The 17,741-nt window shown below is 43.6% G+C and overlaps 3 protein-coding genes across 5 annotated transcripts in view; 1 reads left to right on the forward strand and 2 right to left on the reverse strand.

The window, feature by feature from the left end:
- LOC121640417 overlaps window positions 1–17,741 on the forward strand; it is a 1,195,287-nt gene that overhangs the window by 621,589 nt on the left and 555,957 nt on the right. The window lies entirely within an intron of this gene.
- Window positions 1–17,741, reverse strand: part of LOC121640416 (muscle M-line assembly protein unc-89-like) — a 442,453-nt gene that overhangs the window by 174,058 nt on the left and 250,654 nt on the right. The gene's annotated exons all lie outside the window — the stretch shown is intronic.
- Window positions 1,757–16,407, reverse strand: LOC121640467 (cysteinyl leukotriene receptor 1-like). The gene is made up of 5 exons (XM_041986244.1): window positions 16,302–16,407; window positions 12,567–12,738; window positions 8,169–8,336; window positions 7,925–8,092; window positions 1,757–3,566 (listed from the first exon to the last, which is right to left on the reverse strand). Exons 1-5 carry the CDS (start codon window positions 16,336–16,338, stop codon window positions 3,044–3,046), a joined length of 1,068 nt encoding a protein of 355 aa, XP_041842178.1. The 5' UTR covers window positions 16,339–16,407; the 3' UTR covers window positions 1,757–3,043.

Here is a 17,741-nt window from a genome sequence, read left to right on the forward strand (position 1 = left end):
GTGTTCGTGTGCTTGTTTGTATAGCGCTCTAGTGTTCACGCCAAATATTGCAACTCACTGCCTACGTGCCAAACGAACACTAGGAACGAATGCTGCGTGGCAGCCATGATACGTACGAGGACGCGTCGCTAACAGCAAGTGTTTCCCAGCCCTAAGCCCTCGGTTCTGCTGAAGCTGGTGCAAATATGGAGAACAATAAACCAGCAACAGGTCATTTAGCCAGTCTGACCCGTGTTTCACCTGCTTGCTCTTCTTTTGATCACTTTTCCCTGTTTTTTTTAGTTCTAATATCAGTGAGTTAAACTATTTACCTATTTTTGTTTCGGATTGTGTTTAATGTAGTTTATTTGTATTTTAGCTGTTTTTAATGTTGGTGTTTCAGAGTACAATGTGATCCATCTCTGCACCGTGTTTTTCAAACCGAATCGGATCCACTTTGCTTTCCATCCACTGACTTCCAGCCTGAACGATCCGCTCTGCTCTGGACTGACCAGGTTTCTAACCCTGAACACCAGAACAGCCTCGTCACAACGCTTCACGGACCTCAGCGTTATTGAAGCAGGCTGGGATCATCTGGACAGAGAACAGAAGGAAAATCATCTAAAGAAGAATTATGTTGAGGACAAGCGGCAACCTCCGCTGGTAAAATGTGAAGCCTATGCAGAAGTGCAACAAATTGCAGTTCCCTCCTCATCCACTAGGGGCTCCAAAACAGAGCAAATCCCCATAGACTCCCATGTTAAAAAGACCAACTTCACAGCAGAAATAAACATGTTTAAAACCTGGTACAAAGATCTATTTTAGGATTAATAGGTCAAGTTTACCTTCATGACAACTGTGGGGGGGATGAATTTTTTTTCTAACTCATCTGTTTGGATGTTATTTAATCTTGAAAGTCAGCATAATTAGGGGCGTGTCCTTTTGATTGACATGTATCAAATATCTGCAGCAAGAAGGAGGAGTGTAGCATGAACATGATTTTTAGCCGGCTAACTTTAGCCCACCTACCTATTAGCTGGTTAGCTCATGTCAGATCCGAGTTGGCTCGGTTAGCTCTTAGCTACATGCTGCTCAGAGTTTGATAGATGTCATTCATCCACCCCCACGCTTTCACCCCCCCCTCTCAGCTCAGCCACTTTGCCCATTTTTGTATTTTCTAGAAACAACAGCAGGTGTGACGCTACCAAGATGGCGACGGTAGGAAACGCCCAACAAGCTTCACTTGAGCTCTTCAGAAACATACGGGTGACGTCACAGAGGCTCCGCCCATCTTTAATACACAGTCTATAGTTGAGGATTAACAGGATCTTGTTTAGATATTAGCAATTACTAAAGAGTCCCAGGATAATTATTCATTTTCAATAACAGGATGATGAAAATCAGTCCTGGGGCACCACCAGGGGAAACTGGTAACTGGAGGATGTATTGAAAAATGAACCAGCTTAGACCAAATATTCAGTTTCAAGTTCTTTAGAACCGGACAAATGCTGGTTCTGGTTCTTGTATTAACATTTGCGTTTGAACATGACGATGAGCTCACTGGACTCCAGTGGCCTCCAGATCTCAGTCAGAAGAGCAGCTTTTCTAGTGGCATTAAATGCAAACTGCAACATCTCCAACATGCGGTCAGTTTGTTCCAGATCTGGGTCCATGTGGGGCAACTGCGCCCCCTGCAGGTAGGAGATGTGACTACTTAATAAAGAATACAAACCAGTCGACTGCCTGTTTCTTTCTGTGACTTCATTTAATACGAACATCATCAACAGAATTAGAAGAAGACATCTTCCTGGAGAACATGGTTTATATTCTGTGTTATTCTCATACAGATGAAGAGCAACAGCTGATATTAAAGACAAACTGTGGATTGAACAGAGAGGAGGCCTTCATACAAGAATGTTTCCTGTTTACACAAGCAAAGTGTTAATAACAGTAATAAACACACTGCTAACCTTCATTTCCACCAATAAGTTCAATAAATTTCACGCTACACTTTCTATCAGAAAGCCTACACGTTGGTCAGGGTGGAGGTCTGCAGGTTCCTTCTGAAGGATGAAGTCTGTCAATCATCTCAAACTCCGGGCCGCCTCGGAGAAACAAAGCTTTCCTTTAGCAGCAAATGGGCGTTATTTTCAGGATTTGCTGCTCTAATGTGGTGAAGCAGGACCATGTGATGTGGGATTTTAAAGATTCGGTATGAGCCAGTGAAACGTGCATGGCTTGTAAAACACAAGGTTCCCCAGTTAGAGGACTTCGATGGAGCGACTGTCTGCATCGAAGCCTTCATGTCAATGAATGTCTGTTTTATTTTCCAACATGTGCAAGTCACACAAGAAAGGAAACCTAAAAAAAACTAAACAAAAAGAACAACAACAACGTGAACAATATAAATATTTAACATATGAATCTTAAATTCAGCTGACATGGTTTCTCTTCCTTCTTTTTTTAGCTGTATTTTCAGGCAAGCCTGGAACTTCATTTTATTTAACCAGTAGCACATTAACTGGTACTTAAACATCTTAACAAATCCACCTTTGCTATGACAGCATTTCTATGGACCACGTGGTTGCAGAGGTCTACTCATCTCATGAGGATGCAGCTTTTTTAACACAGCCACGGGGCTCAAAGGGTTAAAATCCTTCACGAAGGAAGAGTTTCAGCTTATTTTCTGTCAACAAAGTCAGAAACAACACGAAGGTCGGCCAGCAGAGGGCGCTGTTGTCCTGCATAAATCTCCTGAGTTTCAGCTTTGAAGTCTTTGCAGGTCGGTTAGATGATCAACGAGGTCAGATCAGATCAACGCTTCTCTAGTCCCAGCTGATTTATCACATATGCATGTAAACCTTCTCTTAGTGACAGCATCTGGACGTCCTCAGTGAGGCGTAGACCCTCTTGAAGGACCACTGTCTTCACGTCCAGCTCCCATAAGCTTTTCCTTCATTAATAGATGGGACAAGCGGGATCTTCCCAAAGGGACATCCTCACAGATGTTCAATCAGAGGACGGCCACAGGCCTCCGTCCAGGATCAGAGGATGTTCTGGTCCATCAGGTGGTGTTCCTTCTGTTCTGCAGGTACGACCTGTTCCTGAAGGAACCCGCTCTGCTGGACATCAGGGAGGAGTGAGCGTCCCTCATGCTGTCTCTGAACGTCCTGGTGGAGTAGTAGTACAGCAGGGGGTTGACCATGCTGTTGGACGCTGCCAGACACAGCGTGACCGCCACGCCGCGCTGCAGATTCAGCATCACATCACAGCGCCATCCGCCGCACACGGCGTGCAAGTGCAGCGTCCGAATCAAGTGGTAGGGCAGGAAGCAGAGCAGGAAGGTCGCTGTCACCATGGAAACCAGGTGCACTGAGCGCCTCCGGTTACGGGTGCGGCTGTGGCTGGCCAGGCTGCTGCCTTGGGGGCCGGAGGAGGCCATCAGGCGGCGGATGATTGCGCTGTAGCAGAAGATGATGGTGAAGAAGGGCAGGAGGAAGCCGAAAACCAGACCCACGTAGTTTAAGATGAGGATGCGCGACCACGAGGTGGAGTCGGAGGGCTCAAAGCAGCGAGGGGACCCCTGCCTGAGGAGAAGGACAACTTTCTGTCAATCATCAGCTGTGCACGATCAAAAGAATCAAGCAAAATGTTCAGACAGAAGAAGCCAGCAGTGGTGATACTGAGTTATCAGATCAGAGCACAATGTCGTCCACATACCCGGAACATGGAGCTAAATCTACCCAGACCATGTTTCTAAAGCCTACCAGGAAAGACTGTGTAGGTCAGTAGGCTGCCAACAAACAACGAGCCAGAAAGCAGCGAAACCCTTCAGCCACTCGAGTTTTAACGAGTTTAAAGCGTGACTACTGTAAATGAGAAAAATTCTGAATATGTACCTGAGTTTATGATGGCAGTAAAATTACTCAACTAATTTCATATTGTGGCATCAGAGGAACTGTAGAGATATATACAGCTATAATAATAACTATTATTATTATATATACAGCTATAATAATAACTATTATTATTATTATATATACAGCTATAATAATAATTATTATTATTATTATATATACAGCTATTATAATAATTATTATTATATATACAGCTGATTTAAATGTCTGCCATATGAGAAACCAGAGAGGGGGGGGGGGGGAGAGGGAGAGAGGGAGAGAGAAAGGGAGAGAGAGGGAGAGAGAGAGAGAGGGGAGGGGGGAGGGAGAGAGGGAAAGAGAAAGGGAAAGAGAAAGGGAGAGAGAGGGAGAGAGAGAGGGGGGGGAGGGAGAGAGAAAAGGAGAGAGAAAGGGAGAGAGAGGGAGAGAGAGGGGGGGGAGGGAGAGAGAAAAGGAGAGAGAAAGGGAGAGAGGGGGAAAGAGAGAGAAGGGAGGGGGGGAGAGAGGGAGAAAGAGAGAGGGAGAGAGAAGGAGAGAGAGAGGGGGGGAGGGAGAGAGAAAAGGAGAGAGAAAGGGAGAGGGGGGAAAGAGAGAGAAGGGAGGGGGGAGAGAGGGAGAGAGAGAGAGAGAGGGGGGAGGGGGGAGAGAGGGAGAGAGAGAGAGAGAGAGAGAGAGAGAGGGGAGGGGGGAGAGAGAGAGAGAGAGAGGGAGAGAGAGAGAGAGAGAGAGAGAGAGAGAGAGAGAGAGAGAGAGAGGGGAGGGGGGAGGGAGAGAGGGAAAGAGAAAGGGAAAGAGAAAGGGAGAGAGAGGGAGAGAGAGAGGGGGGGAGGGAGAGAGAAAAGGAGAGAGAAAGGGAGAGAGGGGGAAAGAGAGAGAAGGGAGGGGGGAGAGAGGGAGAAAGAGAGAGAGAGAGAGAAGGAGAGAGAGAGGGGGGGAGGGAGAGAGAAAAGGAGAGAGAAAGGGAGAGGGGGGAAAGAGAGAGAAGGGAGGGGGGAGAGAGGGAGAGAGAGAGAGAGAGGGGGGAGGGGGGAGAGAGGGAGAGAGAGAGAGAGAGAGAGAGAGAGAGAGGGGAGGGGGGAGAGAGAGAGAGAGAGAGAGGGAGAGAGAGAGAGAGAGAGAGAGAGAGACCTGCCATCACTGTAAAGTTTACCAGGCTGACAAAGATGTTGAACCATCACAAGACCGTACCTTCCCTTGAGAAAAGTTTTGTTAAAAAACTAACAAAAAACGGATAAAATAAATTTTTTCTGTACAGCGTCATTAGAAGTTCTGGTCGACTGTGGATCCAAAAGAACCAGAACTGAACTTCTGCTGCTGCCTTATACTGACTAAAAAACAACAGGAAGAATTTCTAGAGCTGTTAAACAGTCATTGTACTTTAATTCGGTCCATTATCGACGTGTCCTGTTTCATAGCAGCGGTATGATCACAGTTTTCAGGTTTGTGGGAAACAACGTGAAAAAAAGAGGCGCTGACTGAATGCAGGTCAGACGACAAGCAGCTGGAAGACGAGCAGGATTAACGCTGGTATGATTTTCTCCAGCGTTTGGCTGAAAAAATGAAATTCTGACATTCTGTTAACAGAAGATGAAGTTTAATTTCACGTCCCCAGTGGCTGATGGGAACCACGGCTCAAAGAGTGGCTCACATGATGGACGGACCATCCTCAGCATGCTGACCTGGCTTCGTTCTCCTCACTGAGGCTGTTTTTCTAATAAAACGTTTCCATCAAACCGAGAGCAGAAAGATATTTGTTTACACATCCTGACATTCTCCCTGTAAACACAGATGGAGCGCTAACATGTTGCTGTGGTGGTGGAGTGATTACATAACACAAAGATCTGATTTATTCAATAAACTGTAGTAAAACATGAAAATATGTAAAAAAAAAACTGCAGCTGTTACAGGAAAGTAAAAGATCAGGTGTAGAAAGTTTAACCTCAACTCGAGAAAAAGCAAGCAAAGCTAAAGCTAATCAGGCTAATCAACGGCTCATTACTTTTAATAAAGAGCACCAAGAGGCAGAGTCTCTCACAAGTAAACACAAAGGTTCAACAATCTGCAAAGAACTGTCAAAAATACTAAATAAAAATAAAATAAATAAAACAAACTGCAAATAAAAACTTCTGTGTGCTTGGGGCACGATTCTCTACTGGAAACCACTGTGTGGACTCAGGAAGACTTTCAGAAACCACTGCGTGGACTCAGGAAGACTTCCAGAAACCCCTGCATGGACTCAGGAAGACTTCCAGAAACCACTGCGTGGACTCAGGAAGACTTCCAGAAACCACTGCGTGGACTCAGGAAGACTTTCAGAAACCCCTGCGTGGACTCAGGAAGACTTCCAGAAACCACTGCGTGGACTCAGGAAGACTTTCAGAAACCCCTGCATGGGCTCAGGAAGACTTCCAGAAACCACTGCGTGGACTCAGGAAGACTTCCAGAAACCACTGCATGGGCTCAGGAAGACTTCCAGAAACCACTGCATGGACTCAGGAAGACGTTCAGAAACCACTGCGTGGACTCAGGAAGACTTCCAGAAACCCCTGCATGGACTCAGGAAGACTTCCAGAAACCCCTGCATGGACTCAGGAAGACTTCCAGAAACCCCTGCATGGGCTCAGGAAGACTTTCAGAAACCACTGCATGGACTCAGGAAGACTTCCAGAAACCCCTGCATGGACTCAGGAAGACTTCCAGAAACCCCTGCATGGGCTCAGGAAGACTTCCAGAAACCACTGCATGGACTCAGGAAGACTTCCAGAAACCCCTGCATGGGCTCAGGAAGACTTCCAGAAACCCCTGCATGGACTCAGGAAGACTTCCAGAAACCACTGCGTGGACTCAGGAAGACTTTCAGAAACCCCTGCATGGGCTCAGGAAGACTTCCAGAAACCCCTGCATGGGCTCAGGAAGACTTCCAGAAACCACTGCGTGGACTCAGGAAGACGTTCAGAAACCACTGCGTGGACTCAGGAAGACTTTCAGAAACCACTGCGTGGACTCAGGAAGACTTCCAGAAACCACTGCGTGGACTCAGGAAGACTTCCAGAAACCCCTGCGTGGGCTCAGGAAGACTTCCAGAAACCACTGCGTGGACTCAGGAAGACTTTCAGAAACCACTGCGTGGACTCAGGAAGACTTTCAGAAACCACTGCATGGACTCAGGAAGACTTCCAGAAACCACTGCATGGACTCAGGAAGACTTCCAGAAACCACTGCGTGGACTCAGGAAGACTTCCAGAAACCCCTGCATGGACTCAGGAAGACTTCCAGAAACCACTGCATGAACTCAGGAAGACTTCCAGAAACCACTGTCTGTGAACACAGTTCACCCAAAACAGAAACCCAGCCACCAAGGTCCAGGACTGTAGAGCAGCTAGAATCCTGCATCATACCAATGGGACAACATTCCTCTCCTAAAACTCCAGAAACTGGTCTCCTCACTTCCCAGACATTTCCATGCTGCTGACCAGATGCTGCACAGGATGAACCTGTCCCAACTTTTCAGAGAAATGAGCCAATTTCTTCTTCTTCTTCTTCTTCTTCTTCTTCTTCTTATTATTATTATTATTATTATTATTATTATAAACCTATTAAACATGTTTCATTATACAGTATAATGTAAATAAATATATATTTATAATGGCATTATTTTAAATACATTCTACAAAAGTTTGCCAACTTTCTTTGAACTTTCTCTTCAATCTTCTTCAAAAACTTCAACAAAAACTTATTTTTTAATCATGATGCAGTGGAAAACAGGAAATAACACTTCAAATCATTCAGTTTTTAAATAGATATAAATTTAAAAGTGTAAAACAATTTCTCCTTCACATGACATAATTATATCGAATAAAATTATAAACATATATAATTAACAGTTTAATAATTAAGTAATTAATTTACTACACTTCAGTTTAAGATAATTATTAAATTATTTAAATAAGAGGAAAAATTAATAATAATAATAACAATAATAATAATAATAAAAAGAAAAAACAATGAATAGAAAACATGTGTTCATTGTCTCTGTTTTGGTGACTCACCTGTATGTCACCCCATTGGTCAGGAAGGGACCTGAGGCCACGCCCACAAACAACCAAATTCCCACACAGACAAATAAGGTTCGAGTGGGCGTGGCCAGAGAGCGATGGCGGAGAGGTTGCACCACCGCCAACCAGCGCAGCAAGCTCAGGAGAGTGAGGAGGAGGATGCTGAGGAGGAAGGCAGGAGCATCGTTCAGGTGCTGCACTTTATTTATTTATTGTTATTTACTTTTTCTGGCGTTACCTGCTGTACAGGTTGACGTAGAAGCCGTAGACGCACAGTCGGCACAGCCAATCAGGGAAGTGCCACTCACCACCTCTGATGTAATAAGCCAATCGCAGCGGGAGGGTGAGCGAGAAGCTGCTGTCGGATATGGCCAGATTCATCATGACCACGCAGGAGGCGGAGCTTCTGTGATGGAAAGAAGATAAACGGAAGAAATGAGATAAAGCTGCTTCATTTTACCGCTGAAGTCATAAAAGTAAAGAAGCGTGTCGATGCCAAGACTGAATCTTATCACGTCTTATTCTTAGAATATGAAACATAAAGTATGACGAGAGGTTAACTTCCGTTGAAACAGAAGGTTTAAAGTTCAACAATCACTCTGTTATCTTTGTTTTTAACAAGAGTCAGATAAAAAAAAGGTTTGGAAAATTAAACAGAAGCTTAAATTAAAGAGTAAAAGTAGGAAGAAGAAGAGATAAAAACCAGTAAAAATCAGATCACATGGTGAAACGTCTCCGTTGTTTATCTTCTGCTGGGAATTAAAGATGGAGGATGAGGTTTTACACAGTTTGTAATGAAAGGTTTTATTATGTGGTGTGTTTACGACAGCAGGTTCGTGTCTTTGCTCATGAACTCAACCTGCGTTAAGTTTGTTTGTCAGCGTTTAATTTGACTGATGCAAAACTCTCGGTGCGGCTGCACGCCAGGCCACCGCGTTATCACGGGTTTAATCGCGTCCTGAATCAAAGCTTGCTCTGAGCTGAAGTCGGTAAACAAATGAAGTGCTGGTAAAAATCCATCCGGCTTCTTCGTGCACTAAACAAACAGCGAGGCGAGCTTTAATTAAAGAATGAGAGCTGTTAAAGCACCTTCATACGAGCGTCTGCTTGCACTGTGTTTGTCTGCATCGATGAATTTTTCAAAGCTTGATCACAGCTCCTCCGCATTCAGCTATCGAAGTCTAAGAGCCGCTACAAACTCAGCAGATAAGATAAAAACTCATCAAACCGCAGTAATAACCGCAGCTTATCATCCATCTTTAATACAAACAACAGAGATGCTGCCTGTGCTGTAAAATACTGCTCCACACATGAGCAGGTAAATAATTAAAGCACCATCCTGCACACATTAGTGACCTCCATCACCTTCGTAGTGAGTCTTATTGTGTGGACGACCGTGATGACCTCAGCGTGGACGTATGATGATGTTTGACTCGCTCTGGACTGAGATTTTAGCACCAATGACTGACATAAAGCTACAGACTGAGCCTTGGCTGAATGAGTCCACTCGTGCGCTCGGACGTGCATGTAGACAGAGGAAAGTGGAAAACGACAATAATTTCTCACAATCTCCTGCGTGATCGTCTTCTAACTCATCAGTAGGCTGTTAAAGCTGCTGAATATTTCTCCTCACTTGTCTCTAAAGATGCTCACAAAGCTCCTTTTAATGACTCTCGTGAATCCTGGTGATGCTGTTTCTGTTAAACCTTCTTCTCTGTGAGGATGCTTTGCAGGTTTTTGTAAAGAAGGTTTTGGCTTAGATCCCTGCTGCGAGCTCAGCTGGCTTCAGCAGTTTGTTTTACTTCCTGTACGTCCTGCTAACTCCATCTGAAAGCGCTCCAACCCGCTTGCTTAAAAAGGTTCTCAGCTCAGCTGGGTCTTTCATCATGCTTCTTATAAACCTGTGTCTCAGCTCTGGATGCGCTCCATCCTCCTCCAAACATGCCCCGGTGCAGCCTCTTTTAAAGAGAAAACGTTGGATTCCTTGGTTCTGTCTCATTTCAGGCCAGTTTCTAAACTTTCTTTTATATCCAAGGTTTTTTTCTTAAAACGGACCAACGTTGGTGAAATGTTAGTCTGGTTCGAAGCCGCTTCACAGCACTGTAACTGCTCTTTAAACATTTTTAATGATCTTTTAAACCTGGATTCTGGTATTTGTGCCTTGTTAATTCTTCTAGACCTAACAGAAGACACAGCGGCTTACACTATGCTCCTGTCACGCCTCAAGTACTGTGTAGGCATCGAAGGCGCCGCTTTGGACTGGTTTAAATCTCGCAGACAGACCCTTCTAAGTGCAGTTGGGGCAGTTTTCCTCCTTGGGGGCCCCTCTGACCTGCGGGGTCCCCCAGGGTTCAGTTCTGGACCCTCTAATGTTCTTCCTTTATATGCTTGCCCTGGGGTCGATATTTAGGAAGCATGATATTCCTTTTCACTGCTTCACTGATGATGTGCAGGTTTACTTGCCATTAAAGGTCCTTCTAAGGAATCTCTTCATGCTGTGTTTAACTGCATGAGGGATTTTAATAAATGAATGGACTTGAATTTCTTAAGATTAAATGTAAACACAACTGAAATTGTCCTCTTTGGTCGCCCTGACCTTGCCAGGTCAGTGGTCAAGGCTAGCTTCTTTCACCTTCGGCTTCTAGCCAGAGTCAAACCCTGTCTAAGAAGAACTGATCTAGAAAAAGCTATCCATGCTTTCATTTCATGGCCTGGACTACTGTAACTCCCTGTAGGTCGGCACTGGCTCAGATTGTCCAGAATGCAGCCGCTCATCTTCTAACCGGAACAAAGAAACGGGAGACCGTACCGCCGCTGCTTTCCTCTCTTCATTGGCTTCTGGTTAGACAGGATTGATTTTAAAACTTTTTTATGTGCTTTAAGTCTCTGGATGGACGGGCTCCAGAACATTTATCTGACATTATTAAGGTGCATCAACCCTCCAGAACCCTTGATGACAGATGGTCCTGGACGTTCCTCGATCCCTCGTGAAAACCAGAGGACCTTTGCGGTTGTGGCTCCTCTCTGTGCGGTCTACAGCCGCTTCATTTCTAAAACACATCTTAAGACCTATTTATTCACTCTGGCCTGAACAGGCTGAGCAGAGTCACCTCTACTGGATTTTTATCTGTTTTTATTTCACTGCTTTTTCTTTTATTCTTTTATTGTTTGGCTTTTATTGTTTCTTATTGTTGATGAATGTAACAGTAAAGCATTTTGGTTGGCCATAGGCTTTTAAAACTGCTATATAAATAAAGCTAACACTGTCTCTGACATCAGTACTAGACTTCACTCATGCTCTTATATGGAATAAAATCTTTGCAGGTGGTTTTCTAAAATTAGCTGGAAAGTCCTCACCGTAAATCAGGTGCACAGATACTGTTGGTAACATACTAAACATATCATTACATTTTAAAGTTGGGACTGTGAATACAGGACTCCTGCCAAACAAATATGTTAAACTGATCCTAAAAGACAGGAATGAATAGAACGAACCAAAGAGAGTGAAAAGAAAAAACTCAGAGATGGAAATATGTGTTTGTGTCAACAAAGAGTCCTCACTGATTTTTCTATTCTGATGTTAGACCATAAAAAGACTAGAGGTCTCCACCCGCTTATGATTGTTTTTATTTCAACAATAAATAAGAATAGAATTTAAAAGTCCTCATTAAGAAATAGATACTTGATACTTACCCAGTTGGAAATAAAGCACCATTTAAAAATGTTGTTTCCTGAAAACTGGTGGTTTTCTGAAGGACTTCAGAGTCCACCAAAAACTGTTTCTTCTGTTATCCATCCATCCATCCATCCATCCATCCATCCATCCATCCATCCATCCATCCATCCATCCATCATCCATCCATCCATCATCCATCCATCCATCCATCCATCCATCCATCCATCCATCCACCCACCCATCATCCATCCATCCATCCATCCATCCATCCATCCATCCATCCATCCATCCATCCATCCATCCATCCACCCACCCACCCATCCATCCATCCATCCATCCATCCATCCACCCACCCACCCATCCATTACTCCATCCGTCCATCCATCCACCCGTCCATCCATCCATCCGTCCATCCATCCATCCATCCATCCATCCATCCATCCATCCATCCACCCGTCCATCCATCCATCCATCCATCCATCCATCCATCCATCCATCCATCCATCCATCCATCCATCCATCCGTCCATCCATCCACCCGTCCATCCATCCATCCATCCATCCATCCATCCATCCATCCATCCATCCATCCATCCATCTTGAGAATCACATTTTGGGTTCCAGAGGCAACATGTCTAGGAGGGAAACGCAAATTCTGACCCAACCCAGTTCTTCCTGGAGGATACCAAGGTGTTCCCAGTCAAGAAGAATCTCCTTCCAGTTGGATTATTTTGGTCAAAACCTAAATTTCGTGGTCATAGGGTAAGGGTTGGGACAAAGAAGGACCAGTAAATATGTCCTGTTTTACTGTAATGGATTGATCAAACACCTTTATCATCACCAAAGAAGTTCCTTCTTAAATTAATTTAGCCTGAGGCAGAAATGAATCCTTAACAATAAGAATGAGGAAAGTCAGCTGGCAGACGGATAAAAACAAACATTTGCAATAATGTGATCAGACCTGCGGCTGGTCTGCCGGAAGAAAACCACCAGTGCACCGACATTACAGAGGAATGCCACAGGAAACACCACCAGGTAGGTGACGATGTAGGCGTGGTACTTGAACGCATCATCCTCATGGAAACGTGCTGTGGTGTTGTTGGTGGCGGGGGTCAGAGGTGTCACCAAGCAATCTGCAAAAGTAAACACAGAAAATAGAAAAAGAAGTGGAAGAGGGAGGTCTGTACATGTACATGTATGATGACTTCGTGTCTTTAGGTTGTAAAAAAGATGATGAGCTCTCACATGAGATATCAAACTGTTTTCACTGAATTTCTGTCCATAATTATCTTTCAAGAATCAAGATCCAGAAGTTCTGGTCCTGTTCTGGGGACTGATCCAGAGCTCTTGGATCAGATTTGCAGAGAAGAATGCTGCACAAGCTGCTGGACATGATGGACAAATTTCCACGTCCTTTATACACAGTGAGGAAACAGTGAGTGTTCAGTCAGAGGCTTCTTCATGTAGCTGCAGGACAAAGATACAGGAGCTCATTCCTGCCAGCAGCCATCACCGTCCAGAACAAACCTTTTCTCGCTTTTAATTTATTGTCTTTTTGACAATAAATTAATCATATTAAAGAAACATTAACATTATAATTTCCCCTCATTCCCCTTCATTAAAAACCACCATTGAGAATTGTTAGCCGTTAGCTAACATTAGCGGCCAGCAGACTGAATCTTAGTGATTGGGCGACACCGAGGATTCATAGTTAATGTCTCTGTACTGTAAGTTTGTACCTTGAACATTGTGTCAAAGAACCAGATCCTGGTATAACTCTGTTAATCATTAGGTTGAAGACTATGTATTATCTGATTTTCTAAAGTAGGACAGTATAGTTCAGGCCATGAAGGCATCGTAGATTTTAACAGCAGCTCACTGGGATCAGCTGATCTGTGGCATGGCTAGGGCCAAACCTTTCTCTAGACCCGTTTCCAGTGCTTATAGACGGAGAAAAGCCGCCGCCTCATGCAGAGGGACGGGGGACAAGGGACGGGATGAGGTCTCTAACATGATGAGAAGATGTATTTTAAACTTTAACCACAATACCAGGAAACAGACTCGTGTGTTTATGTGTGTATTGCGCAACCAAACAAAACAGGCCACCAGGTGAGGACGGGGGTTTGATTCCTGGACTGAGCATTTGCATGACGGTTAAACTGCTTATCTGCTGGGATGTAAAAGCGCTCTGTGTTAGGAGGTACTGGGGTGTGTTACATTATCCTATCAGGTACAGTATCAAACTGGTGAATCACACAACACTGGCTTCTGTGTTGTAAACTGGACTGGGGAGAAAAAACAAGCTTCTGTGTTAAAGCCACGTCGTCCTCTCAGCAGTGACTGTGGATGTTTGTGTGAAGTTCCCACAGAAATTTGTCCCAACAGAAACGCTCAGTGCGGCCGGATTGTGGTGACCTGTGACCTCCCACTGGTTTCTGTTTGGAGTGTTTATTTCATGGTGAAGGACAGTTTACTGGAATGCTTCACATCAGTGACCCTGCTTGAGTCCAGCAGCACAGAAGGACAAACAACAACTCAAAAACTTAATAAATACTCTGTGAATCATCTGTGGTGGGAGTCTCTGAGTTCATGAATTTTTCTGTGTTCTCTGGCTTATTTGCAGGATATATTATCTTAAATTTTACCCAATACTTTAAAAGAAGAACTGTGTGTATGAATTTATTTAGTTGTCTCAAACTCTCAGTCCAGAGACTTTTGTCTGGTATCACGTGATAGATATTGAGTTTCATTGCAAGTGTACACGCTATCCTTTGGGACCATTTTAAAAGTTGGCGTTTTTGCATTGGAAGGAACTGCCTCCTCTCAGAGAGCTTTATGTTTTGGAGATGTCAGTGCAGTCTGACTGCAAAGATAAGCCGAGCATAAAGGCCCAGCAGTCTAGGACTGAGTTTGTGTTGTTCAGGAACGAGTCGGCTCCAAGAGACGATTCTTTGTAGTTAACTAGAAAGAGTCGATTCTCGTCTTCTACAGCACTTTTCAAGGTGCTTTACATTGAAGTCATTATTCATTCAGAAGCTGAAGATGTGTAGCCACAGCTGTCCTGGGGCAGCTAATCTGTGCCATGAGTCCTACACGAGTGATGCAACACTAGCAGTAAGGAGGAAGAAGTGTCATGACATGGATGACAGCCTGACCGGGATCAAGCTGGACTCAAGCCACCAGCTCCTCGGTTAATGGACCACCTGCTCTACCACCTGAGCCACTGACTTGGATCTTTCCACTACAAGTATCATCCAGTAAGGCTATTATGAAAAATAACTACAAGATATGTTCACTAACGTACAAACTATTCATATTTAGGCAAAAATAGCTGTGAGTGATACTAAATAAACGAATATTAAAAAAGAGCCAGAATTCCATCACTGATATTAGATTTGCAGGGACTCAAAGTCCAGGTTGTTCCAAGACAATAACTCTGAACCTTAAGCAGGATGTAAAACGGCTGCAGCTGTCTGTGTTGTGTAGGAATTTGACTGGATTTTAATCCAAACATGGATCCTAAAGGAAGCTAACTGGACTTTAACCTGATATATCTGCTCACAAGACAACTGAAAGTTTCCATTTGTTGCTTCTAAATCTGTAACACAAACAACCATAGTTTGCATGTACAAAGACAAGCATCAGCAACATAGCCTCAGCTAACACTGACACCATGAGTCAGCATTTTTTGCAGATATTTTCTGTCAGTTAACAAACTGTGGGTAAGAAACATAGCAGAGACATCCTGCAGTAACCTTTCTTGTTATGTAATTGTGGTTTCTAACATGCACATTTGTGTCTGACATGGCGTTTGTTCTGTATATCTCCTTCATTCCTGACAGGTTAGGCAGGAATTTTGATGAGTCACCATCACCTCCTGAGCCACACTCTCTTACTTCAAGAGGAAGGTTCCTGCGTAACAAAGCTCTTCTTTGTTCTGAAACAGGTTTGTTATGGATGCACAACTAAAACTAAAATAACATGAGTGGAAAAAACCGTGCCAGGTCCACTTTAATCTAAATGTGGACATCCTAAGTGGTCTCTCTAAGAGCTCTTCCCTGGATCAACTTCTTTTGTGTTGTTTTGCGATAAGTGTCTATAAGTTTCTGCTAATCTCTTTATCAGTTCTTGTACATCTCTGTCATGACTTTTATTCTTTACTTTGCAGGTACTTTCCATTTCTGTCTTGTAATTTAATTGTTCACTCTTCTCTTAGCTGGTTTGAGATTGTTGTGGTTCCTTCTTTCGGTTTGCTTGTATTTATTTGGCCTAATTTTGATCCTTTTCATTGTTTTTAATTTTGGGGTTGTGCTGCAGCTCTTTTGTTTGAGGATGTTTTGTGTTTATTTCTTTCTGCAGCAGATTTCCTTTAACAGTCTTTAACTTTAGACATACCTTTACTTATGCACAGGAAATCCCTGTTATCTCACATTTCAGAAACTTTATCCCTGACTCTAGGTTAACAGAGAGAAGTTAAATAATTACCGGACTAGAGCAGCTCCACTTCATGCAGTTTACATTGAGACAAAGCAACAGGAATGACGGCGGATGAAGCAGTAAACATTGAACTGGAAGGCTGTTACCTCAGATCGAAGGAAATCTCCATGTACGGCTCTTTGAGAACAACTTTCAGATCTTTATCTGAGCTGAAATCCTTCAAACCTCCAGTCAGCTAGCTGAGAAAGATGCTACTCACCATTCATCTTGTCTTTAAGTGTCCAGCGGTTGATCATCCAGTCAGCGGTGTGTTCATCTCCACTTTCACCTCAGCCGATCCGCAGATGTTGTTGTGGGTGTGATGGCTGCTTTTCTACAGAAGTAGGCGTGTACACACACACTTTTATAGACCAGGCAGAAAGCCAGCACACTTTGAAGAGCTCATGCAGACCAATTTAGATACTCAGAAATTCACCTGAACGGCAGCTTTCCTGGGAAACTTAGACTCCAACTGATATCTGTTTTTTCCAGGAACTAGATTTTATTTTCCCCACATCTTCCCTCCTTTAAAGGAAGGCAGTCTATTCTCATGTTGGAGTTAAAAAACATTTCTGAACTAATAATAACTCAGAGGTCACGTCAAACAGCAGAACTGATATATCTTATATTTAGTCCCATTTAAAGTGCTTTTTATCCTCATTTGATGATCCTGGATCTGCATCTGAGCGATCCAGGCAACAACCAGGATAAAAGTAAGATAAATTACATGATCCTCCATTATAACAACATCCGGATAGCTTTTAACCAGATTAAACCTTTTCTAAAACAGGGACCAGCTTACATCTTTGTGATTAAACCTGGATCATTTGCTCCATTAGAGCGACACTACAAATGTTTCTGACTCGTTTTGATGGCAGTGACTTTCATTATGTGCCTTCCTGCAGCCGTCATAGCCCTGCAGCTTCCAGAGGAAACCTAAAAAAATCACACTATCAAGTATTTATTCCATCCTGGAGCATCACTTTACAGTTACTCATTTTCATGTGGTTTACAGATGAAGCAATGAAAAAGGACAGAGCTACTTAAGACGAGTCAACGCCAGGCCGCCTCTGGAACGCTCCTACCAGGCTAATAGAACATTTTCTGTTAAACTTGTTGGGTATGAATCCGGCCCTCTGTGGTCCTCCAGGGCTCAGTTTTAGGACCATTCCTTTGTTTATTGTATCTTCTTCCTCAGAAAACTCTCTTTCATCTCTTTCCATTGTTCTGCAGATGACTGCCAGGTTTACGTACCACTGAGGCGAAGAGATACCTGGTTAGTTAAACCTCTTGTAGCTTGTCTTGAGGATATCAAAGCATGAAGGGCCTTAAACCTTTTAAACTAAAAAAGAAGGACATAGCTAATGGTGTTTGGACCAAGTGGCTTGTGTGAGGCCCCTACTGCTGAGCTGGGGCCCCCAGCCATCAAGCCCACAGCAGTAAATCTTGGTTTTAGACTGGAAAGTGATTTTTACCTGATGTCTGGAAGAGCTTTGGTCCTAAAACTCAACTTTACTCACTGGCCTTATACCCAATTTTATAATTTTTTTTTAAAGTTTTTATTCTTTGGGTTTGATTGATTTTACTTTTGTTTTATTCATTTGAACTGTTTTATATTGTTTTGTATGTATTTTTGTGCTCTTATTTGACCTACATTCAA

The sequence above is a fragment of the Melanotaenia boesemani genome, chromosome 5, assembly GCF_017639745.1.
Source record: "Melanotaenia boesemani isolate fMelBoe1 chromosome 5, fMelBoe1.pri, whole genome shotgun sequence".
NCBI classification, from domain to species: Eukaryota; Metazoa; Chordata; class Actinopteri; order Atheriniformes; family Melanotaeniidae; genus Melanotaenia; species Melanotaenia boesemani.